General features: G+C 48.2%; 1 protein-coding gene across 8 annotated transcripts in view; it reads right to left on the reverse strand.

Moving 5' to 3' along the window:
* Positions 1–5,016: 5,016 nt before the first annotated feature.
* The window catches only part of MAPKAP1 (MAPK associated protein 1), a 234,100-nt gene continuing 214,360 nt past the window's right edge, over positions 5,017–24,756 (reverse strand). For all 8 annotated transcript variants that reach the window (XM_058524053.1, XM_058524051.1, XM_058524047.1 and 5 more), the window contains 2 exons: positions 10,599–10,696; positions 5,017–5,550 (listed from right to left, as the gene is read on the reverse strand). In XM_058524053.1, the coding sequence (XP_058380036.1) occupies positions 5,425–5,550; positions 10,599–10,696 (224 nt within the window). In that variant the 3' untranslated portion in view covers positions 5,017–5,424. The remainder of the gene's footprint in view (positions 5,551–10,598; positions 10,697–24,756) is intronic.

Consider the following 24,756-nt stretch of genomic DNA (forward strand, 5'->3'; position numbering starts at 1 on the left):
GAATGACAGATCAAAGGGGAAACTTGCCCTTTTTCACTCTCTGCCACAGGGCTCCCTCTAGCTGGTGGCCGCCTGGCCTGGCTCAGGTCTCGAGTCTTCAGGAGCAGCGTCCTGCTTCTGAACCAGGAGGGGGGCCCAGGGGCAGGCAGAGCGGCGGTCCCTGACCCAGCTGCCCCTCTCCCAGCCTACGCCTGCTCCAGGCATCGTCACAGCAGAGAGCGAGAGGCTCCTCCGCCTGCCAGCTCTGCGACCCTGTGACCCAGCAAGTCATATCACAGGTCACGGTGGAGGGAGGGCCTGGCCCTGGGAGGGCTGTTTCCTCCTCATACAGGTGGGGGTGCTGACTGGGGACGGCCATCCCAGGGAACCCCGAGTGGGAGCTGAGCGCACCGCAGCCACTGGATCCTCATCACGATGAGCTCTTACTGCCTCCCTTTTACAGACAGGGAAACTGAGGCTCAGAGAGATAAAGGTGTCCTCTATCACCCGGCTGGACAGGGCCAGGTTTTGTAACTTCAGGCCATGGCTGTGCCCTGGTTGCCCTGAGGAGGTCCCCTGGACCCCTCTGGGTAGTGACAGCTGAGAGCCCCAGCAGACAGACCCCCCACCCTTCGGGCCGCAGCCTCGGCCAGGCCAGCGAGTGAGGAGAGTGGCTCAGCCTGGCAGGCAGCTCTGGTCCCAGGAGAAACCCCGGGCTGGATGGGGGGGCCGGCGCGGGCGGAAATGACCACTGGCTGCTTGGCGGGCACCTCCCGCTGCTGCCCCTCCGGGAGGTCACTCATTGGCAGTTAAAAATCTATTGTGACTTGTCAGAAAAATGAATAAATGGGCACATTAGTTTTTCATTCCAGCCCTCAGCATCTGTTTGTCTAATCAGGAGGGAGAGTGGGGAAGTCGCCAGGGCCGCAGGCACGGTTCATGCAAGTTTTCCTCTGTCAGAGGGGTTTACGTGGGTAATGAACAGGCCGTGGTGATTTGAAATATAATCCCATTACGCTGACGAGATTACGGGCCTTGAGACTTCACAAATCACTCTCAGGGCTTTCACAGCAAACACCACCCTGTTGGGATTTTGCATTTAAGCAGAGGTGTTCGGCGGGGAACACACGACATGACAGGCTTAACCCTTTCCCTCTCCCGGGCTGCTTCCCACGTAGCTGGGTCCGCCCGCTGGGCCTCGGGTGGGAGGTGGGAGAGCCGACTCCCCCACTTCCCAACTGCATGGCCTCAGATGAGCGACTTTGTTTCTCTACCTCAGTTTCCTCATCTGTAAAATGAGGATTGGGCAGGCGTGAGGATGGACTGAGAAAATGGTTAATAAAATAGTAACTGACCTTAGCTGAGAGCTTCATAAGAGGCAGAGGACAGGCACTGCTGAAACAATGGAAAGTGTCGACTTAGCTTATGTTTGCCTGTGGTCACACACAACGTGATTTCAGGGGTACGCGCATGGGCTCACCTGGACCCCAACTCTGGGAGGGGCCTAGCCACCCTTGGACCGACTGATCCCGACGGAGAGCTCTGGGATGGATCCCGCTGCTTATCCCCAATTCAGAGGCAGGAACGTAACGTGAGGAGCTCACAGAGCAGGGCATGGGGATCCGGGATCTGAGCCCAGGTCTGCACCCTGGGCCTCCGACCTCAAGCTGGAGGGAAGCCCCTGCTTTTTCCTTCTCTTCTTCCTGTTCCTCCCTCACTGCTGGGAGAGGGAGAGCACCCGGGGCAGCCTGGCAAGAGTCAGGTGGCAGGAACCCAGGCCAGGAGCTGGGGGCCGGTCCTGCCAGGGCTGCCCCCATGGAGGCCCATGGCAGCCCCTCGGGCCTCACGCTGATGTGGGCACTGGGGTGCAGGGCACGGGCGGCTGGGCAGGGCTGGCTCGGACAGAGGCACAAGCCCTTCTCTCCACTTCTGGCTCCTCCTCCCAGTCTCGGGGCCCCTTCCTCAGCCCACGCCACAGCCTCCATCGTCGCCCCGCTGGGAAACAAAAGCTGTTGATGCTGCGCCCAGGTCGTGGAGAAACCACGGCGTCTCCCTCCTGGATGAGTGTGGAGTGGGGGCTTTATTCTTGCCCAGGAGGCTGCAGCCCCAACCGGCCCATCCTGCTGGCCTTGGCTCCATGCTCCACCTCGTCACAGGTGTCCTGAAGCTCCATGAGGGGAAGGTCACACTGTGTGGGGTACGAGAAGCTGCAGTGTCCCGCTCCACCAGGGTGATAAGGGCCTGACGCGACACCCCAGCCCCAGCCTGGCGCTGACTGCTGCACCACACAGCTGAGGCTCCACTCTGCCCCGGCTGCTCTCCTACTCCTGTCTTCTCTGCCTGCACCTTCCAGGCCCCCGCTGGCCCCCACGGCACTCCATGGCACTTTGTGGTGTGGCCTGGGGGTCACTTGCCCACTCCCCGGCCTCACCAGACTGTGAGCGTCTTGACGCTCCCCTCTCTGCCCTGCTGTTCTGCAACCCCTGACCTGGGCAATGGGGACCCCGAAGAAGCAGCTGGCAGGTTTTCAGGGAGATGACAGGGGTGGGGATCACCTTCCATTTTACCCCATGAAGAGGAGACTCCGAGGAATGTCACTGTGGTCTTCCAGGGCAGTGGGGACACTGGTCCTGAGGGCCCAGGTAGGAGACGTGTTAGGAGGTAGCTGCCGCTCAGAGTGGAAAGGGATCCAACATGCAGAGGCCGGCAGCACAGTGCTGAGAAAGTTCTGGCAGGCAATCACTGAAGGTCAGCCAAGGGTGACCAAATGGGCCAACAAGGAAAAGCACTGACCTGAATGGCAGGGAGTGCCCCGTCACTAGACGTACGCAAGCAGAGGCTCAAGGACTCTGGGAAGGAACTTGCACTTAACTGCCCCGAGAGAGGAGGCTGGAGTAAATGACCTCATAGTATTTCAACTCCCAGAATTCTCGCTCAGAAGCAGAGAAGCTCCTGCAAGTTTTGGCAAATAGAACCCACTGGAAGGAAGGTTGGGCTCACTGTGATTCTGAGACATTTAAGACATTTTCTAGAAAGGTCTGCAGAGGTCACCTCATTCAGCACCTTCATTTACAGATGAGGAAACTGAGGCCCCAAGGAGGCAGTGCTTGGCTCAGGGCCACACACCGCTAGCTGTGGAGGGCAGAGCCCCGTGGTTAGGAGCACGCTGCGGTCTCAGTCACGGTGGCCTGGACGAAAGGTGAGACCCTTCCAAGCCCTGAGTCCTCACCTCTGGAATGGAGATAATGACAGGACCACAGAGGCTGGCTGCGGGAGGCACACGGCCTCATGCTTATTTATAAAGGGCCGCATACAGCCTGCCTGGCCCGCAGTAGGCTCCAGGGCCCAGCGCCCAGGCCTGCCAGGCCACCCACACTTGAAGTCCCAGTCATGAGTTATCATCACGTCAGGCGGGGGCCACCCTGGATCTAGGTCAGGAGACGCTGCTGAAAAGCGGAGTGTGGCCGTAGGGTCACTTCAGTTGAACTTGGTGTGCTGAGCTCTGCTTTGTAAAGCCTGTCCTTGAGGAGCTCACGGTCTTATCTTAAAATCCCCGTGTAAGGTGTGAGAGAGGGGCCGAGGAAAATCGGATTTTAAATTGTCTGGATATTTGGTTGACCAGGGCGGTGGTGACAGTGTTCTCCTTAAATTATTCCTTTAAGTGGACACGTGTTTTATGTAAACTGCATGCGTGCTGTATTTCACAACATGAGAATGGTGTCGATTTTGTAAGTGAAGGAGGTGATGATTTCAATGTCACCCTTGAGTGCAGAGGGTCATTCTGCCTTGCTCAGTAGTTAGGGAGGCCCACATGCATCTCAGAGACATTCGGTACCATGTCAACTGCCAGCAAATGTCACCACCCTGAGTGATTCACTGTAGAGTCACCGTCTTCAGGGTAAAGATTCAAGACTCTAAGAATTCAAAGCAATATGCAAAAAAGGTATTTATATGACTTTTATTTTAATATCATTTTAATATTGAATATGTCACAAGATTTAATGACCAAATTAGTCATTTACATTTTCCAAAGATATCTAAATATAAAATTGCTAAAAATTCAAATACAGAGAGCAAGCTACAAATAATATTTCTTTTGTTTCTGGGGCGGGGGGTGGGTAGGAATGGAAGACATTAGAAAAGGATGCTTCTGTTGGCTGAACCAAGATCAGAATGAAAGAGGAATTCATTAAAATGACCCCTGTGTAAAGAAACACCCTCGGCTCTGAGATGCTGTTTTCGTCACATCTCTTCCTGTATGACAATTTTAAAAACTGTGTGAAATGCAGGTCCTTGGTGAAACATCTGGTCCTCAACCCTGGCCGGGGACAGTGTGAGAGGACGTCACCCTGGCAGGGACACGGAGAGGCTGGTGAGGACCACAGAGGCATCTGGTGTGGCCAGCGGTGTGGTGTCAGTGGACGCCCGATACGCTTGCCTTCCCCGGCAGGAAAGGAACTCCGTGGTGGCAGGTCCCCCCTGCCCCCCATCTCTGCTCACTGTGCTTCCCGATACAGTAAAGAGCAGCAGCTTCCGGCCTGCTCAGAGGGGGCACTGTGCGGAGAGGAGGGAGGGAGCTGAGATGTCCGACTCCAGAGAACATTCACATGCAGGGCTCACTGCTAGCTGAAACAGACACTTGCTGTTTGAGAAATGGAAAAGACCCCTTCCGGCCGGGAGCCCCGTGTGACCTGGAGACCCCCGGTCGCCCCATCATCCAGGCGCAGTCCTGTTATCTCCGAGGTCAGAGATGCTGGGACGGGCTGAGGAGAGAAGGCTCCCGAAGGGGAAAATGGCGCAGCCTCGGACACGCATCATTAGGTCCCCTTCCTAACTTTAGTAGGATACTATCCTCAAAGCAATGCACTCATTGAAACAAATGGCATAGTTAAAACTATTGACTAAGCCCTAAACATTTCTTCTGAGAAATCGAGCCATAGCTTTTCCAATCTGCCTATTCAATAGGGGTACAGATTTTAAAGAGAATAACATAATCAATCCTCTGCCCCAAAGAATGGTCCATCATACCAACCATGATAAAGAGTACACCTGTTTATTAAAAGGAAAAAAAGAAATGTACATTTTTGTTCTTCAAGAAATTTGATCAAGTTGCAAGGAGATGTCTGGGCACGGCTATGTACATCCTCAGGCAGGGCCGCCGGGCAGTGAAGATGGCTGGGCAGCACGTGGCTCCTCTGGGTGTCGTCTGGCCCCCGGGCACAGCTCAGCAAAGCCAGTGCCACTCAGGCTTCAGTCCTGTGGAAATGTCCCCAGCTCTGTTCTAGGGGGTGCCCCCGCTTCCCCAAGAGCCCACCAGCCCTGTGCCCGTGAGCCGGGGGCTGGCCTCCCCTCGAGGACTGCAGGACACACGGTGGGCTCTAGGGCCACCTGGTCCTGGCAGGCAGGCTCTGAGTGATGGCAACAGATTGAGGCCGGAGGCCAGTGTCACTGCTGCCCTGATTTCTTCTCCTTCTGGAAGCTGAAGCTTGTACGTCTGTTCAGTTTTCTCTGTTTTTGAGCAAAATAGTCAGCCCGGGCAGTGCTTGCTCGTGACTCCAGGATGTAGTTAACCTAGAAAGCAAGAGGACACAGCCCAGTCACTCCCAGCGACTCTGCCTGCCCGGGCAAGGAAGGGAAGGGCCCAGACTGGGGCTGGTGCCCGCAGGGCAGTGCTCTCCTGTGCATGGAGCCCAGTCATCACAGCAAGCTGGCAGGCTGGGACCAGAGTCCGCCTCACAGCGAAGACAGAGCCTGGAGAAGACAAGCGGCTGGGACGGGTCCCTGAGTCGGTCAGTGGTGGAGCTTTCCTGATTCCAGAGCCTGCGCTCCCTCCTCAGCACGTGCTGCCTCCCAGAGGCTGTGCACTGGGCTTCCTGGTTCTGCTCCTCACCTGCTGTGCTGCCCTGGGCTTCCACATAACTTCCCTGAGCCCCGCTTTCCTCGTCTGAAAGACGAGAACATCGGAGGGATGAAAAACAAACAGAAACGAGGCTCTATGTTCAGCCCGCCACCAGCAGGTGCAAAGCTTCCAACTATGGTATTTCACTTACCGCTCACAAGCACCCACCAGCCAGGGCTCATGTGATAAACAGTGAGGCTCAGCGAAGAGGGCTGAGCTGAGCAGGTTCAGCCAGAGGTCAGGGTCAGAGCTGGGAGGGGCCATGACAGCGCTGTGCCTCCTGAGTGACCACTCAGACGAGGAGGAACTCGGCTGCATGCTGCTGCTCCCACCTAAGTCTCTCCTTTGGCACTGAGCACCTGCCATGTCTGAGCCCGGCCCCACGCTTGGTTCAAGGGACAAGGGAAAAGTAAGACTTGGCCCCTGCCCTGAGGAGCTCACAGCCTGGTGAGTGTCCAAGAGCGTGACAGGTGTGAGAACGAACAGAGAAGGAGCACAAAGGAAGGGGTGAGTAACTATCGGGGAGGTGTGGGGCAGGGGGGGCTTGCGGAGGGCATGAAAGGGCTGGGTTTTGAGAGAGAAACAGGAGTTCTGGGTGTACGAGGTGCGGGCAGAACCAGCAGGCATCGAGGCACAGCAGTGGGACACAGCAAGGGGGTGTCCACGGAACTGCACACGCTGAGGGGCCAGTCAAGGTGAGGCGGGAGGGGCCAGGGCAGGACAGCGGTGCTGTGCTCTGACCTGTGCCCTGGCGTGAGGACGAGCCCCTGGCTGGGCAGTGGTGGTGGCAGCAGCAGTGCTGGAGTGCTTTTAAAGGATGAACTCACTCAACGTTCACAAGAGCCTCATGCGATGGATGCCATTATCATCCCCATTGTACAGATGAGAATATCGAGGCACAGAATGGTAACGTCGTTTACTCAAGGTCACAAAGCTAATAAGTGTCTGGGCCACAGTCTGGACCAGGGGGTCAGGCCTTGGTCAACACACTTTCCACTTCTCCAGGCCCCCGGCCTCCTCAGAGGCCCCCCAGCCCTCACCTCCTCAGACACCACTCCTCCCACTGCCCCCAGCCACCCTCTGGCTGGGCTTTTTGTGAACAAACACTATTTCTCTTCACTCTCAAAGATCTAAACGTTATGACTAGAAACCTCAACATTTTGGTTGAGAAACCAGCCACCCCTCTACTGATTCTACGCTGTGGTCCACGTGTCTGCACCCGCAGCGATGAGAAAAAGCCCGGGTGCTCAGGGAGGCAGAACGGGATGGGCGGACACCTCACAGGGGGCCGAGGCTCCGACACCGTGTCCTCTCCAAATTTTCTGCTCTGATGGTCGCCAGCAGCAGGCGTTAAAGGCTGGCGTGTGAGGACAGAAGGCCTGACACGCTCGGCCCACTGCCTCACCAAGTGACCAGCCGAGAGCAATAAATCATGAGACGGCGGGCCACTGACGGTTTGGGACAGCACAGACAACGTATGGAAACAGGGGGTTTTAGCATTCTTAACAAGAGCAATCTTTGGATCACACTGTTTGCACACTCAGCCAACCTAGTGTCTTCAGTGTATTTCTGGCACATACAACTTGACAAAAGCATTTAAAAATGATCCTTAACAAGCCAACTATTTCCTAAATTTATTATCTTCAATGCTTTGTGATAATCACATAGATAATTTTAATGGAAGATTAATGTAATAATCAAAAGGTAAAAACACCCTTTGGTCTGCCATTAGCTGGTTAATATGCTGTGGCTTAAAACTTGCACAATTTTATGCACTATAGAGTGTTTCACTTTCAATGCATTTTACAGCTTAAGGCATAAAAATATAGGGAGTTTTCATGGTCAATAAAGCTACAGCCTCCATCACTCGATCACGAGAAGAACCCGATTTGAAGAGACCAGCGGTTCCTCCGAGAGTCATCGCAGAGCCTGCAGAATGAGGGACCACACATGGCTGGGCTCAGTTATATCCGCGGTGGGAAGGCACAGGTCTGGAACTGCTCGGGGCTGGGTTGCAGTTGAGGCTCCACCCTTATGTGCTCTGTGGCCTTGGGCCTCTATCTCCTCATCTATAAAATGGGGACAATAATGTCTACACTGTGCAAGGCCGTGGTGAAGACTAAATGAGATAATGTACATAAAATGCCTTGCATGCAGTCGGTGCTCAATAAATGGGAGACATTAATATTTCTACATGGGGGAAAATGACGAGATAAAATAATTTGATGGAGTTGCCTGTTCATCATAGTTTCTTTGACATCATTTCCTCCCTTCAGTTTCAGTCCAAAGCTCTCATTTTACGTAAAACTCCTGAATTCTAGAGCCACCACATGCGTTACTTGAGTCTACGTCTGACTCCCGAAGAGCCTCTGATGGAAACATTTCTGCCACACTCGGGGACACAGGGCCGGGCTGCCGCCACGGGTGTCGGTGCAAAGCTCAGAAAGAGGCCTGGCAATGGCGGACACGGCTGAGCATTTAAATGCTAGAAAAACCAGAGAAAGGAGAAGCGGAATTTAACCGTCCATCAGGATCAAGATCATCAGCTCTCTAAGAAGTCAGGCTGCGCACGTGTGACTATCCTGGAGTCTCGTGCGTCGTGCGATATTTCTACAAACATTTCACTATGAAAACAGACATTTTAGGGCAGGCGACAGGCCTCAGGGATTTTGCAGGAAAGCACCTGCTTCCAGGGAGCTTTTGGTCTCGTAAAGTGACTTCTCTGCACTTGCTCTCCCACAGTCGCATGCTTCAGTCATAAACCTGTGTGTCTGCCATCAATCTGCTGTTGTGAAAATTATTTTGATGTCAAACACAGGATTATAATTTTACTAGAATTCTTCTCAAGTCTTGACTATTTTAATGCTGGCTATGAAAAAGAGCCCAGCCCCTGGGAGTAATGGAATGTTTCTTTACCGAGGCCCTGAGCACTGCACAAGTTCCCCATGCTGCTGGGTGCCAACCCGGCGAGCAACTCTCAGCTCGCTGGGTCCAGCACTGCAGCCAGGCACTCTGTCCCCACTGCTCGGTCTGCGGGGATTCTGATCTACCTTCCAGCCAGCTGAGCCGGCTGCTCCACCTCGGCTCCAAACCGTCCTCCCACAGCTTTATCCCTCTCACTCTCACCCACTACTCCCGAAAACCCTCTGCAGCCATGAGGACTCTGCCTCAAAATGTTTCTGTAAAACAATGCCATTTTGCTGAAATCTCCCATTCAACTCCTTAAGGCTACACACAGCTGGGTGGTTAGGAGCACAAGTTCTGGAATCTGGGGTCAAGGTCGGGTTCTGCCAGTCATGGTCCTGGCTGAGTTACTTTTTTCCTGAGCCTCAGCTTTCATCTAGGAAACGGGGACAATTTTACGTCACTCCCTCATAGAGCTGTGAAGATTCACTGAAACAGGGGATCTAAAGTCTTAGCCCAGGTCCTGCATGCTGCAATCCCTCAGTACAGCTCAGCTACTTTTATTATTCTTACTTGATGACTTCTGCTCTTAAGAAGAGAAGGAATAATCATCTAGGTAGGTTTACCATCTCTCGTTTGATTTGTGTTCTAACAGCCTGCTGCTGGGGTGGGGCATTGTTGCTACCGTGACCCCCATTTTACAGGCCCTGAGAGGTGATGTGACCAGCCAAAGTCACACAGCTCAGGGTGGGGGAGCCCCCTCTGGCTCTAAGCCCTCCTCTGCCAAAGCAGCTCTGTTTTTGCTATCTGATCAATCTACAAAGGAGTCAGCTTGAAGACTGAATTCTCAGTTTGGAAGAGTCTAAAAACCACTAGTCCAGGGCTATTCCAGTGCGGTGCCCAGACCAGCAGCCCGGGCAGCACCTGGGAGCTTCTTAGAAATGCACAATCTCAGGCCCTACCCTAGACCACCCGAACCAGCAAGACCCCCACGGAGCTCTTCTCAGCGCCAGCCTGCTGTGTAAGGTTCTGTGCGCCCTTCCAACCTCACTCTGCTCCAGCCACAGGGTGTTTGCCCCGCCTCTCTGACCCTTCACAGGCCGCTCCCAGTCTGAAATGCTTTTTCTCTCTCTTTATCTGGTAAAATCTATGCTTTTCATCCATTCTTCAGGGTTCAGCTCTCCCTGCCTCCCCACCCCCACACCAAATCATTTTACCCTTGACACACCGGCATGGCACCTTGGAGATTGTTCAACAATCTCTCCGTAATTTTAATGTTTAATGTCTGTCTCCTCTGATAGGGGAAAACTCTCTGAGGGTACGGCCTGGGTCTGTCACTGCAGGACTGGCCTGGCACCCAGAAGGTGCTCAGCGAGCATTGCTGACACATGGTAACATACAATTCTACCATAAAGTTGGGTATGTTAGAACAGGCTGCTAAAATTATCCTGAGTACATTAAGGTATCTTCAAATGATAACAATAATTTCCCGAGTCTGTTCCAGGAGCCTCAAGGAGCTCCTGACAATGGATGGAAGGAAATAAATGGTGCAAAAAAGGATATATAAATACATGAAGATCCAGGATTATTAAAGGGCCAGGAGGAAGGAAAAGGGGGTCCTGCTTTGGCTGAAATGAGTGCAGAGCAGCTGACCTGCGGTGGGGCTCTGGGTGTGGGTGCTCACCAGCTGGGTGACCAGTGAGCAGCGAGTTGCTCCTCTGCAAACGCGGGCCCGGGAGCCTCGTCCAGTGCAGGAGGAGGAGGGGCAGAAGCCAGCCCTGCACACCCAGTGCTTGGGCCAAGAAGGAACACTCACCTTGAGCACGATTTCATTGACGGTAGCAGCGTCCGATTCAAAGTAGAGGTGTTTATAGTCGTGATTGCTTAGATACGTGAGTTTAAATATTGCGTGACCTGGAGAGAGAACAGGCAGTGTTGAGGGGGTTCTGGTGGGTTACTCACGGGGAGGGCCCCCATATTCTCTCCCTTTTCATCCTAGTTCAAGCGAGAGCAAGTGGAGGCCGTGTGACAACTACTCTTACCAAGAGTGGTTCATTTTTCTCATCACAGGCCGGGGAGAACATGGACAGTAAAAGAGAAAAATATCCAACGGCTAGTGAGGTCCCATTCCCCTCCGGGGTGTGTTCAGGGGAACGCTACATTTAGGAAGGCTTTACAGAACTACTTCTACACAATAATTACACGGAAAAGGTGGGAGTTTTAAGGTAGAAGGCCAATTAACTCCAAATTATTACTCTAAAAATAAAACAACTGTGCTTAAAGTCATATAAATGAGCAACAGGAAGGAGAAAGGCCGATAGTAATGCTATTGCGAGGCTTCTCCATAGCTCTGGCTCCTGCCGGGAGAGGGTCCTGGTCTTGTGACCCTGCATGGAAGCTGCTCCCAAGGCCTCTGGTCATTTCTACCCTGGAAGGATGGGTGGACGGGTGGGGGGGACCACTCTAAAGGCTGCCATGGAAAGCTGGCACTTCACAAAGCAGATGGACCTCACAGGGTCAGATCCTCTGAACACACAAATCCCACCCAGATCCAAATCCTTTCACACCCCTTTCCTACCACCTTCAGAGTGACTTTGTCACTTCCAGGACTGCTTCCTGGTCTAGCCTCATCTCACTCCACCGCCCTCACAGGCCACAGGCCAGCCCACGACACTGCACACTCCCACCTGCCCATGCCTGGAATGTCCTCTCTCATTGACCTATCTGGAAAAGACCTGCTGATCCTGGGTGACTCAGCTCAACGGGCCCCTCCTTGGGCGAGTCTCCATAGCTCCACTTCTAGGCAACTTTCTCGTGTGGCCTCCCACACTGTACACGGCCCGTCAAAGAAACCTGCTGACTGTATCATGACCCCCCCAGCCCTGCGTACACTCTCTCTGCCTGTCCTCTGGGCCAGACATGCCAATCAGATTCCCTCCTCTAAATAGAGACACAGATGTCAGCCTATCTCAGTGCCATGTGAAGCTCTCCCTGACCCAGCAGCTCATGCTATCCTTGGGTCTGGGGGACCCCTGTGGCCCTCCAAGAAACTCCTCTTTCTCCTTAAGCTATTTTGAAGTTGATTTCCATTACTGGAAACCAAAGGATCACTGCTCCCATGTCCAAGAGACATGTAGTCAGTGCTCAGCAAACGTTTCCAGACCAAGGAGCAGCTGGTGACATCTCCAACCCAGAGGCGTCCTGCAAACAGCCTCAGAAACGACCTTCCCTAGCTGCTCTGCAGACCTTGGTGCTGGGTGAGATTAAAATTCAGCATATCCTTTCTATAAGGCCTTCTCATCCATTGTCCTTTTAACTGAAGCAGTGGCTGGTCATAGTTATTAATTAATAATATATCACCCACATTACTGTAAGTTCACCTCTTTCCCGGAGAAATCTTCTTGGGGACTTTATTTACAGTAGCTAATTCTTCAGATCTCCAAAAATAAACTGATATATGCTGTACATGTGGCCAGAAAAGTAGAGCTGCTGGTATTTTATCCTGGAAATATCATTATGATATACTAATTGTGACTATAAATTCTATACTGAAAAAATTAGCTAATAATTTCTGAAAAAAACCTCACTTTCAGTCACTTGACAAGTTTAGCCTGCTTCTAAATCGTGGTACTAAATTGTTAGAATTCTTAGCTGGAAGCTGATCCTTCTCTTAACATATAAATCACTTATTTCTGATAAGAACGTGAATCTCATATAAATAGATGTATCCATATTTACATATGTATGTACGTGTGTGTGTATTCCTTTATTTTCACAGGATCCATCCTGGAATAATAGTCTTGGTGATGTCACTGTGTGGAAGAACAATGCAGATACCTTTGTTGGCCATGCTGTGACCAAGGAGGGCCACTTATGAAGGTCACAGGGCTGTGAAGGACAAACAGAAACACTCCCTCCAGGAGGCTTTACTGCTGACTGCTACAGACACAGACACCAGGGCCTGGGGCTAAAAAAGACCAGAAGGTCTTAGGGAGGCCTGTAGACCTGAAGCTTTGAGGTTCACTGACCACTTTGATTAGTGATCTCACGGACTGTCTACACCACCTGCTCCCGCTCGTCACTGACAAAACCAAACCAAACCTCAAGATGCTAGAGCATGTTTCGCCTTAACAACCAAGACACCATTGAAAACATGTCCTGCGCTCTTTAGGTAGAGCCCAATCTACACGGCATCTGTGTGATGCAGTCCGCATGGGCAGGGAGCCTCTGGAAGGAATCCCCCTTGGAATGGCGGTGCCTGTATCAACTGTGGGTGCACAGAGGGGTGGCCTGCAGTTCATCTGCGCGACAGTCACATGGAAAAACAAAAAGGAATCACCCCAAGTCAGGTCTCCTGGAAGGCTGCATATTTGGGCCAGTAACCACAAACACCCCATCTTCTGTGTTTTCCTGTGCTAGGGCGCTGCGTGTGTCCCTTGCCTGTCCCCAGTGCCCCTGAGGAAGAGTGGAGCAGAGGAATGATGAACAGTCCCACCCTCACCATCTCTCTGAAGCCTCTGATTTGTTTGTCCTTTCCAGTGAAAGCATTCCCACCACTGATAACACGGAGAACGTTCTCTGGAGACTCAAATTTGAATTTCAACAAATCAGCCCTCTTGGACAATTACCGAGCCATGTTAATAACAGGGTTAGGGTGTGGGGGGACAGCCACAGCAGATAGCCTCTTCATGGTCTATGGGAGGAACAACAAGGGAGAGCTCTACTGTATAAGCTCAGGTTCACATCAGTCACCGTGTTTCCACCCACGCTGGAGCTGTTGACATGGGGTCCACTCACTCCACGAGAGATTTTGCTCTGAGGAGTTTTTCCCTCACTCCAGGGATCCCTCTGTTTTCCTGGGTGGCCAGAAGGGCAGTTTTATTCAGGAGCACAGGCTAGTGCGAGGGCCAGAGAAACGAACACTCAGAGTCAAGTACGATGCACCTTAGGAGGAAGGTAATCGCAGGGAGCTGTTGTGGAGACCCAGGAGGAGGTGGCTGGCCCAGACGGGGAAGGGCCATCAGAGAGTTTTTTGGAGGAGCCGACACCTGAGCAGTCTGAGGAGGAAGGGGAGTAAGCTGGCTTAAGGTAGGAGTGGAGAAGGATGCAACAGGGTGAGGACAGAGTGTGGACAAAGGTACAGGCGCAAGAGGCAGCATGCCTCTGGGGGAACTCCGAGCAGACAGGGTCACGTAGTGGGCAGGCAGGAGGTGACACGGGATAGGCACAAAGGGCTGGGAATTCACCAGCTGAGGGGAGCCACTAGTGGTCTGTAAGCTGTGCAGTGAAGTAAATGGTCAAATTCTGCTTTCAGGCATTCACCCTGGTTCCCTGGGGCCTGGAGGCAGGGACACCAACTGCCACAGTCATCCAGGTGGGAGTGGGCAATTCTGAGCTAGATGGGGGCAAAAAGGATGCTGAGAAAGGCAGTGACTTGAGACCTATAGAGAAGGTAAGGTTGGCAGGACTTGAGGATTCTTTTACAATAGAGTAACAGTTAATAAGCAGAATTCACACTTGCATAATTTCACCCTGTCCAAAACCTATATATTAAAGTGTAACAAGTTAATTGACCTCTTGCTGGAAACAAATCTATCAATAAACGTGAGTAATTTATGCTACATGGTAAATTTCCACTAGAGGTGTGTCTGGGAAGAAGGAGCCACCGGCATTTCAACACCGATTGAACAGAATAAGAACACGGAATAAGAAAAGTCTGTTATCAAACACTTTATCAGCATCAGGCACCTCACAGCTCACCTCAGGTGAGGGAGGAAAGGGGTCAAGTGACCTCCTCAGCAGCAGCTGCCAGGGCATCTGTCCTGGGGGGTTTGAGGGAATCAGAGGCGGGCAGGTTACCCTCGAAATTCAAAGAACATCAGCAGCTTTCACAGGGAGGGGTACCCATAGGGGCAAACTGTTTCTGTAAAAATGTCAGCTGAGGAAAAATTACATGTCAGTGTGATTTAAAAGAAAATGCAAAGTCTAATATTCCAACTAGTTCAAATTATTTTGCTTGAACTGTTACATTCTGTATGGAAATTAAGGCACGACAACAGCCTGGGATGCAGAGGAGAAAAGCGTGAGAGCTCTGGAGTGAAGACTTAGGATGAAATCCAGCTCTGCCGTGTGCTTGCGCTGGGACCTCGGCAAGGAACCGTCCCTCCTGGAGCCCAGGCTTGCCCAGCTGTGGAGAAGATAGCACCCACCAGGCGTCTCACACAGCGCTTGGATGTAGCCGGCTCATGGGTGGTGGTGACAGTCTTACAACTGTGATGGAACCAACATGTGAAGAGAAAATCCTCATCGTTTTGAAGATTTTCTTTTTAACTGGGCCCTCTTTGAGCAGACTTGCTTTTACAGAGCAGTAGGAATAAAATGCAATATAAAAGGGTATAAACCGTGGCATCTGAGCACTGGTCACACACTCAAGGCAGACCCTGAACCTATATGTCTGCTTCTGAATACTGAAATGGAAATCTAGATGTGTAAAAATGTATTTACATTTATCTAGTTTTTCCCAAAGTAAAACAGAGAAGACTGATTGTAACACTGAGCAGAAACTAATTAGCACAAATGTCAGAAGTGGAGACGTTTGAACTTTTGTGCTCTAATTTATGTTCTGCATTATGAATTTGAACTTAAGCAAGAGGCTGTGCTGAAAAAACAGGTTCCTCTGGTCAATTCAGCAGAGTGGCCAACATCACAGCTTAAGCAGAGAAGGACAGCAGCTTAGATACTCCTGCTAAAAGAAGTGCTCCCAGGGGCCAGCCCAGTGGTGTAGTGGTTAAGATCAGGTGCTCTGCTTCAGCGGCCCGGGGTTTGTAGGTTCAGATCCTGGGTGTGGACCTACACACCACTTATCAGGCCATGCCGTGGCAGGCGTCCTGCATACAAAGTAGAGGAAGATGGGCACAGATGTTAGCCCAGGACCAATCTTCCTCAGCAAAAAGAGGAGGACTGGCAACAGATGTTAGCTCAGGGCTAATCTTCCTCACCAAAGGGGAAAAAAAAAGTGCTCCCAGATACCCGCTGCACATGGAACAGAGACATCTCCTTTCTAACACAGCCTGCCAGCACTGACGGTGGCTGGCAATGACTGGTAAGAGCCGGGGCTTCCAAATCGAGCCTGCGGTCCACCTTTGTCTAAAACCCTCTGGGGGTCACCACTCGCTGGGAAAGTCAATAATAAACTTGAGTTTTTTTCCTTTTCAGTTAAAAAATTATAAAATATATTTTTAAATTACTAGAAATTTAAAACACAGAGGAAAAACCTCCATGCTCCACTCCTGTGATACTGACACTGTGGCATAATGACATCCATGATCTCTCTTCTAGTCATTCTCACGTGTCTGCTGTCACACAGTTGTAATCAGGCTGTATACTAAAATTTTGGGATAAATTTGTTTTAGTTAACATTTTACAATAGCCCCTTCCCTGTTGCTACATAGTCTCCAAAACCCTCCTTTTCAATGGCTGCATTTTATTTCAACAAATGGATGTGTGCCCTGGTTCACACTACCTCTCTCTCTGTGGGGCATTTAGGTTACTTATAAAATTGCCAGTATTATAAATAAGGCTATGAAGAACATCTTTGAGGATTTGGATTCTTTCTCAATTTCTCTACATCAGGCATGGATACTTTCTAAAGCTGGGTTTCCAGGGTCTGATCTTTTCTGCTCCCTCTGGCCTGGAATGGGGTAGAAAGCTCTCACTGGATTTCTTGTGGGTAACAGATGGGAACACATCCTTTTAGGAAAGCCATACCTTTCTGTAGGCCCTGGAGGAAGGGTGGGCTGGGATTTTCTGGTCTCTAGGCTGAAAACCCCTCCGGACCCGGCCTCCACTGTAAGCAGCAGTTCTGAACTGCCGGTAGGAGCTTCGGTTCAATGTATAATTCAGCTGGTGAAGGCTGGGGCTTCTCCCTGAGCACCCCACAGTGGCAGAGGCCTGGGGAACTGCAATGACTTCTTCGACCTCTAGAGCAGGGATTGAGTCTGACCCACACTCTGCCTGCATCTTTCAAACCCCCCTCTCTCTTTGGCTCCTTTCTATAAACATAATTACAGCTCTCTGATTATAGATACTCCCATGGCAATGTGATTTCCCTCCTTCCTCTACCTAATTTATTGGAAACACTCTTGCTAAGGTCACTACGACCTCTATGTTGAGAGATCAGTAGACAGTTCTCCGCTTTTATTTTGCTTGGCTTCTCAGTTGTATTGATACTTCTCCTTGAAGTCTTCTCTTCCCATGGGTTCCCTTGGAGCCACAGTCACCTGATTCTTCAGTCAACTTCTCTAGTCAATCTGTTTCTTATATTTCCTTTGTGACCTTCTTGTCCCTCATCCGTCCCTTAAATGATGGTCTTCCCCAGGCTCCTATTCTTGACCCTCATCTTCTAACTCTACATTTCTCCTTTGTCAGGTTTGCCCCTTAGGTTTTAATTACTACTCATATGCTGATGATCCCGAAGCAGATATCTGGCCTAGACCTTTCTCTGGAGTTTCAGAGCCAACCAGTGAGTACACGGGCCATCTTCACATGGCCTGCAGTGCAGCATGTCCAGAATCGACATCAACATTTCCCCTTAAATCAAAAGCTTTGTTAGCTCAATTGGAGGACTCACTACTCACCAAGTCAAGTTCCAGGCATTTGGTGACGTAAATAGTTTTTACTTCCATCTTCCATCCCTTTCCATCTTGTGACCACAGTCCTCACTCAGGTCCTGACCATCTATTGCCTCCTCTCTGGTTTTCCTACTTTAGATCATGTCTTCTTCACACCTAAACATCTACCCACAGGAGTCATCGTTTTATAACACACATCTGGCCACGTCACTCCCCTACTTAAAACTCTGCAGTGCTTCTTTTCCTCTTGCCCTCAGAATGAAGTCCAAGCTTCTGAAGACGATTTTCAAGACACTAGATCAGCAGTTCTCAAACTTTCTGGTCTTAGAAGCCCTTCACACTCTTCAACATTATTGAGCAACCCGAAAAGCTTTTGTTTATGTGGATTATATCTATCAGTATTTATTGTATTAGAAATTAAAACTGAGAAATTTTAAAGTATTTATTAATTCATAAAAAGTAACAAACCAATTATAAGTTAACATAAATGACATATTTTTAACAACGTATTTTTAAATGGAGAAACTCTTATATTTCCCCAAACAAAAAAGATTTAATGAGAAGAGTGACATTATTTTATATTTTTGAAATCTCTTTAATATTTGTTTTTTTGTGTGTGTGTGAGGAAGATCAGCCCTGAGCTAACATCCATGCTAATCCTCCTCTTTTTGCTGAGGAAGACGGGCTCTGAGCTAACATCTATTGCCAATCCTACTCTTTTTTTTTTTCCCCCAAAGCCCCAATAGATAGTTGTATGTCATAGTTGCACATCCTTCTAGTTGGTGTATGTGGGACGCAGCCTCAGCATGGCCGGAGAAGCGGTGCGTCGGTGTGTGCCTGGGATCCGAACCCAGGCCACCAGTAGTGGAGCGCACGCACTTAACCGCTAAGCCACGGGGCCGGCCCCTAATATTTGGTTTAACAGAAAACAGCTGGATTATCCAATCTGCTTCTGCATTTGATCTGTTGTGATATATAGTTTTGGTTGAAGCATATGAAGAAAAGCCAGCCTCAGACAGATATATTTTTGGAAAAGGGAGGCATTTTAATATTCTTCCTTGCAAATATTCTTCTTTGATACTATACCAAACTTGATAAATGGTAGTCTCTTCAAGATTAGTTGCAATATGGAACCTAAAACCACATTAATAAACGTTTTGTATTCTGTTACATTAAAATCCATTGGTCTGTCTTGCACTTTGAATGAATCTTTTACTCTTGCATGATTTTGTGACATCACGCAGTAGTCTGGAAAATAATAGTTCGCTGAGTTATGCAGATCTTCTGACTGTTGACGCATTTCATTATACGATGTGAAAAAAATCACATGCATTAACATCACCACTGATCTCACCAGAAAAGTCTTTAAGCAACGAGAAGCCAAGCACACAGTGATGGATACAAGTTTTCCAAAATTCTGATTGTCACCTAAAAGCTTGAATTTCATCATTGGCATCAAAAACTATCACCTGTTTTCCTTGCAGTGACAGGCTTGCTTCCTTCATTTTCAAGATGTCTGCTAAATACTCAAGTCTGAATAACTATAGGTTGTCAGTCGTTCTTGCAAGCAAAAATGGCACTCCATGAAATAAATGGCTAGTTCAGCTTGCAACTCCAACAACCGTACAAGTGCTTTTCCTTGAGACAAGTATTCTACTCCCATATGCAGCAGAAATGCTTCTGTGTACCTCAAGAAACGAATTCAGAACAACGGTTGATGAGGTCTTTTGATGCTTCAATTCATGGGTAAGCTGTTCTAACAAAATATCTTACGGCATTTCAGTAACCAAATACTGAGTTTTATTCTTTAGCTTTTAGAGGGGTAGGCAAGAAACAAGTTCTGTATCTGGAAATTTGGTCCTCAGTTTGTGACAAGCTTGAGTCTACAAGTAACTCTTGGGAGGTGAAATTACAACACATGAAACCACCTATCCAGAATCCTTGGAGTGGAGAGCCAGGGTGACCTTTGTGCACAAAAAACCTTTTCCATTTTAAGTATTAAAATTCCATATTATAAATTTTCCTCCCGTATTAGAGTATAAGAAAAATAAGTTACTGTGTTATCATGTTTATCTTCATAAGTACTGAATATCATGATTTCCTCAGGGTTGCAAAGGCTCTGTGTCTTGCCACGAAATAGCTGCACACTGCCATACTACTGTGCTTACTCAATTCCTGAACTGCTTTGTAATACTTTTTTTGTGTGTGTGAGGAAGATCGGCTCTGAGCTAACATCTGCCAATCCTCCTCTTTTTGCCGAGGAAGACTGGCCCTGAGCTAACATCTGTGCCCATCTTCCTCCACTTTATGTGGGACGCCGCCACAGCATGGCCTGACAAGCGGTGTGTCCGTGCGTGCCTGGGATCTGAACCTGGGCTGCCAGCAGCGGAACGTGCACACTTAACCGCTAAGCCACGGGGCCGGCCCCCTTGAAACACTTTTTGTTTTGTTTTCTTTCATTTTTGGTCACCTCTTGCCAGTGTCTTCCCACTTTCACTTCCCACTGTCTTCATTAAGCTCTGTCATTCTCTTTCCCCTCTTTCCCTTTTCCTGCATTTAATATCCTTTAGGAAGAGAAACCAGATAACCAAGGATGGTTGACATTTGTTAAAAATGAGACTTTATAAACTCTGAGTCAGGGCTCGGGATGCTCTTCCACCAAAAAGCACAGAAGGGGCCGGCCCCGTGGCTTAGCGGGTTAAGTGCACGCACTCCGCTACTGGTGGCCCGGGGTTCGGATCCCGGGCACGCACCGATGCACCGCTTCTCCGGCCATGCTGAGGCCGCGTCCCACATACAGCAACTAGAAGGACGTGCAACTATGACATATAACTATGTACTGGGGCTTTGGGGGAAAAAAAGGAGGATTGGCAATAGATGTTAGCTCAGAGCCAGTCTTCCTCAGCAAAAAGAGGAGGATTAGCATGGATGTTAGCTCAGGGCTGATCTTCCTGACACATACACAATAATAATAATAATAATAATAAAAAAGCACAGAAGTTTCAGTGCCTTGGCTTCGTGTCAGTGGCAGTGGGGAGAATGTAAAACTGTTACCATTTACATATAACTTTGGACTAGTTATGCAATTTCTTTGAGCCCCATTTATAAAACAGGAATACTATCTGTCTCACAGAGTTTAAATTAAAATCCTAGGGTTATCAATAGGATTAAATAATTCTAGAAATAAATAATCCTAGGATAAAATCAAGAATCCTAAAATTAAATAATCCTAGGATAAAATGAAACAATCCTAGGATAAATCAACAATCCTAGAATTCTATAGCATACATACAACTTCATAGAGTTGTTGTGAGGATTCAGCAGTGCGTATAAAGCGCTTGGGACACTGCCTGGCCATGCTGGTTTCCTTTGTCTGTCTACCTTCACTAAGACAAGCAAACCTTTCCTGTAAAGGGCCACATAGCAAATTTTAGGATTTGTGGATCACGAGGCAAAATTAAAGATATTTTATAGATATTTACATAGCAAGAAAGAAAAAAATTTTCTATATTTTGTATCGGCAAAATTCAAAATATAATAATCAAATGCATTTTTTGGGTAATACAGGTCTACTAATGAGAAAGACAGAATTTTTTTTGGGGGGGGATAACATTTTGCTTAAATGGAGTTCAAACTTAGTGTTCCCTATCATCAAATCAATCGCAAGTGTCCACCTGTAAAAACCATTCTTAGCTCACAGATTATACAAAAACAGGTGGTGGATAGATTTTGCCTATGGGCCATAGTTTGCCAATCAAACTACTCAAAGAGGTCTCTCTCGCTTATTTCCTTTTTCTTGGTTCATTCCATACAGTTGCTAATGGTGACATTTTGAGTACTCTTAATTTCTTTGTGTAGATTTGGGTTTCTCTCTGGTATTTTTTTCTCTCTAGTCTTTAATATTTCTTACAGTGAAGGTTTAACAGCAACAAATTCTTTGACCTTTGAATGTCTGAAAGTATCTTTTATTGCACTTTCACTCCTGAAGGATATTTTCACTGAATATAGAAGTCTGTGTTGAGAGATTTTCTTTGAGCACTTTAGAGACGTCACTCCATTGTCTTCTGGATTGCATTATTTCAGATGAGAAGTCAGCAATCATTCTTATCTTGGTTTCTCTGGCTGCTTTTAAAATATTTCTGTTTATCACTAGTTTTCAGCAATTTAATTATGATGTACCTTGATGTGGTTTTCTGTTTTATCCTATTGGCCTTCGTTGGGCTTCCAAGATTGGTGGATTGATATTTTTAATGAAATCTGGAATAGTTTTCTCCTCCTTCTGTGAGACTCCAATTACGTATGTTAGAATATCTGATATTATTCCACAGGCTCTATTCTTTTCATCTGTTTTTTTTCCTCTCTGTGCTTCAGTTTGAATAGTTTCTATTGTCCTGTCTTAGAGTTCACTGATTGTGGTAGGCATATTCTGGAATGGCTCCCAACAATCCCATCTCCCACTTTCACACCCTTGTGTAATCCCCTTGTCTTGTTTGTGGGCTAGACCTAGAAACTCGCTTCTGATGAATAAAACACAGCAAAAGTTTTGGGATGTCATTTCTGAGATCAGGTTATAAAACACTGTAACTTCTTTCTTGCCAGTATTCTCTTGCTCTTGGTGACTGTGATGAAGCCAGCTGTGGTCCTGTGAGCTTGGAGAGGCCCATGTGGCAAGGAACTGAGGGTGTTCACAAGAAAATGAACTCTGCCGGCAACCAGTCAGTGAGCTTGGCAGCAGATCCTGCCCTAACTGAACTCTGAGATGACTGTGGTCCTGGCTGACACCATGACTGCAGTCTTGTGAGAGACCCCAGCTAGAAGACCCAGTTAAGTTCTGCTGGATTCCTGACCCCCAAAACTGTGAGCAATAAATGTTGTTGTTTTAAGCCACCAAGTTTTGAGGTAATCTGTTACGTGGCAAATTAGGGGAAAAAGTCAGTGTGTTAGTTATCTATCTGCTCCCATCAGTGAATTTTTTCATTCAGGTATTATATTTCTCAGCTCTAGAATTTTCATTTTTGTGTGTGTGTGTGTGTGAGGAAGATCAGCCCTGAGCTAACATCCAATGCCAATCCTCCTCTCTCTCTTTTTTTTTTTTGGCTGAGGAGGACTGGCCCTGGGCTAACATCTGTGCCCATCTTCCTCTACTTTATATGGGATGCTGCCTCAGCATGGCTTGACAAGCGGTGCGTCGGTGCGCGCCCAGGATCCGAACTTGCGAACCCCGGGCTGCTGAAGGGGAGTGCGCGCACTTAACCGCTACGCTACCAGGCCGGCCCCAAGAATTTTCATTTGGTTCTTTTCTAATAGTTTTCATTTCTCTTCTTTTTGAGTTCTTATTTTCCTTTAAGTCTCTGAACATATTTGTAACAGCTATTTTAAAGCACTTGTCTGCTAATTCTATCATTCCTACCACTTCTGGTTCTGTTTCTACTGATTGATTTTTCTCCTGGATATAGGACACATAAACCTGCTTCTTTGCAGGTTTAGTAATTTTTGAGTGAATGCTAGACACTGTAAATGTTCACTGTGGGGTGTCTGCATTTTGTTGCTATCCTTTAGACAGTATGGGCTTTGTTCTGGCAGGTAGTTAATTTACTTGTGAATCAGTTTGATCCTTTCAAGACTCCTTTTTAAAGCTTTGTTAGGCAAGGATTGGAGCAGTCTTTAATCTAGGGCTAGTTTAGCCTTATTCCTAAGATATGGCCTTTCTGGAGTCCCTACTAAATGCCCTGGATGCTCCACTCTGGTTGGCCCAACTCTAGTTTATAGCTCCCCAGTAGCTGTTCTCTGACCAGCCTTGTAAGGTCCCACCATAGACACGCACAGCTTAGTATATGGCAAAAGATCCGGGGCCTCTTTCTCAGTGTAGTTCCTTGCTGTCCATACTTTATTTTGCAAATTTCAGTTGCTTCAGCCTCCCCCAACTCTCATCTCTGTCTCCCAGCTCAGTGAGACTGCTATACTCTCCTTGGGAAACCCTGGAAAAAAGCTGAAGTGATAGTAGGTCTCACCTCATTTGTTTCCCTTCTCTCAGGGCTCATAGTCCTGTACTGCCTGTTTTCCGATGTCTGAAAACAGTTTCTTATATCTTGTGTAGTTTTCCAGTCATTTATGATAGAAGGGCTAATCTGGTAGCAGTTATCCTGTTTTAGAAGTTGCCTATGGGAGACTTGTAAGCAATACACATTGTGATTTTAATGAAATAATGGCTTACTTTTACCACATCTACAAGAATAACTTAAAAACTAAACACCCCATTTATATTTAGTATGAAAACACAATTTGAAGCTTGGCAGGAGGCAAGGGAAACAGATTTTCCCCATCATTTATCCAGCTGATAAATCTTTCACACAGAGTTTTTCAGTAGGGAACAGTCCCTGCCCTTACCCTCTTCTCAATTAGGATCTCTTCTGATGTTAAAATCAAGGAAAAAAAACAATTTGAGGGAATGGTAATAAAAAAAATATAGGAAAATGTAAATGTATGAAAATTTCCCATTATATCTAGATAACTGTTTTGTTATTGAGGATCCATAAGGCCAAAGTCAGCAATTAAGTGAAAACTTAGCAAAAAGAAGGCTTCTTCCAGGAGGAAAAAAAGTTGATACTCCAAAATGTTTTGTACTCTAACAAATATCAATATTCCAATCAATGCAAGCAAACTCTTTCTTATTTATTCATAAGTCTTAGGGAAAAATGAAGAAAACTTACAGAGAATGTACGAAAACCCAATGAGTATCTCAGCACCAGCCAATCTTCCTCACAGACATTCTTACATGTTGTGTGCTTAGCAAACACGCCCCCAATAGCCCCTATGAGCAACTGCAGTACCTGATAATGAATACGGGAGGTGTGCTGTTCTTATCACCTCCCTGGGGCTCAGAGTAGAATTTCCTGCCTCCTAAATTCAGAGTGTTGACCCTTTCAGAGACCACACACTATACTGAAGCAGCGCTTTTCCAGGACCTACAGAGACAAGCACACTAGTCCCATCTGTCATATGCTGAGGGGAAACAGCAACAGTAGGTTAAGAATAAGATGCTGGGTTTGCCTTTTCACTACAACCTGAGAAGCTCTCCATTGTGCCTCCATATCTCTTTGTTGAAAAGCCACACTTGCTCTTAGCCAATTCCAAATTTCAGAAGCAACTTTTAAATGCTCAACATGCCCAGGCAGAGTTATAGAAAGAGTCACTGAGCACTGACTGTAGCCCCTGGACAGAGCTGCTGGATTTCTGGAGGATGCAGCTGGGAGCATAAATACGCACGCCTAGTGCAAACCTCAGGTGTCAGTCAATAATGATCAGATCAGTCAATGGTACACATGCTGGGTTGGCTCCCACCAG

This window comes from Diceros bicornis, chromosome 28 (genome assembly GCF_020826845.1).
Source record: "Diceros bicornis minor isolate mBicDic1 chromosome 28, mDicBic1.mat.cur, whole genome shotgun sequence".
In the NCBI taxonomy this organism is placed as follows: domain Eukaryota; kingdom Metazoa; phylum Chordata; class Mammalia; order Perissodactyla; family Rhinocerotidae; genus Diceros; species Diceros bicornis.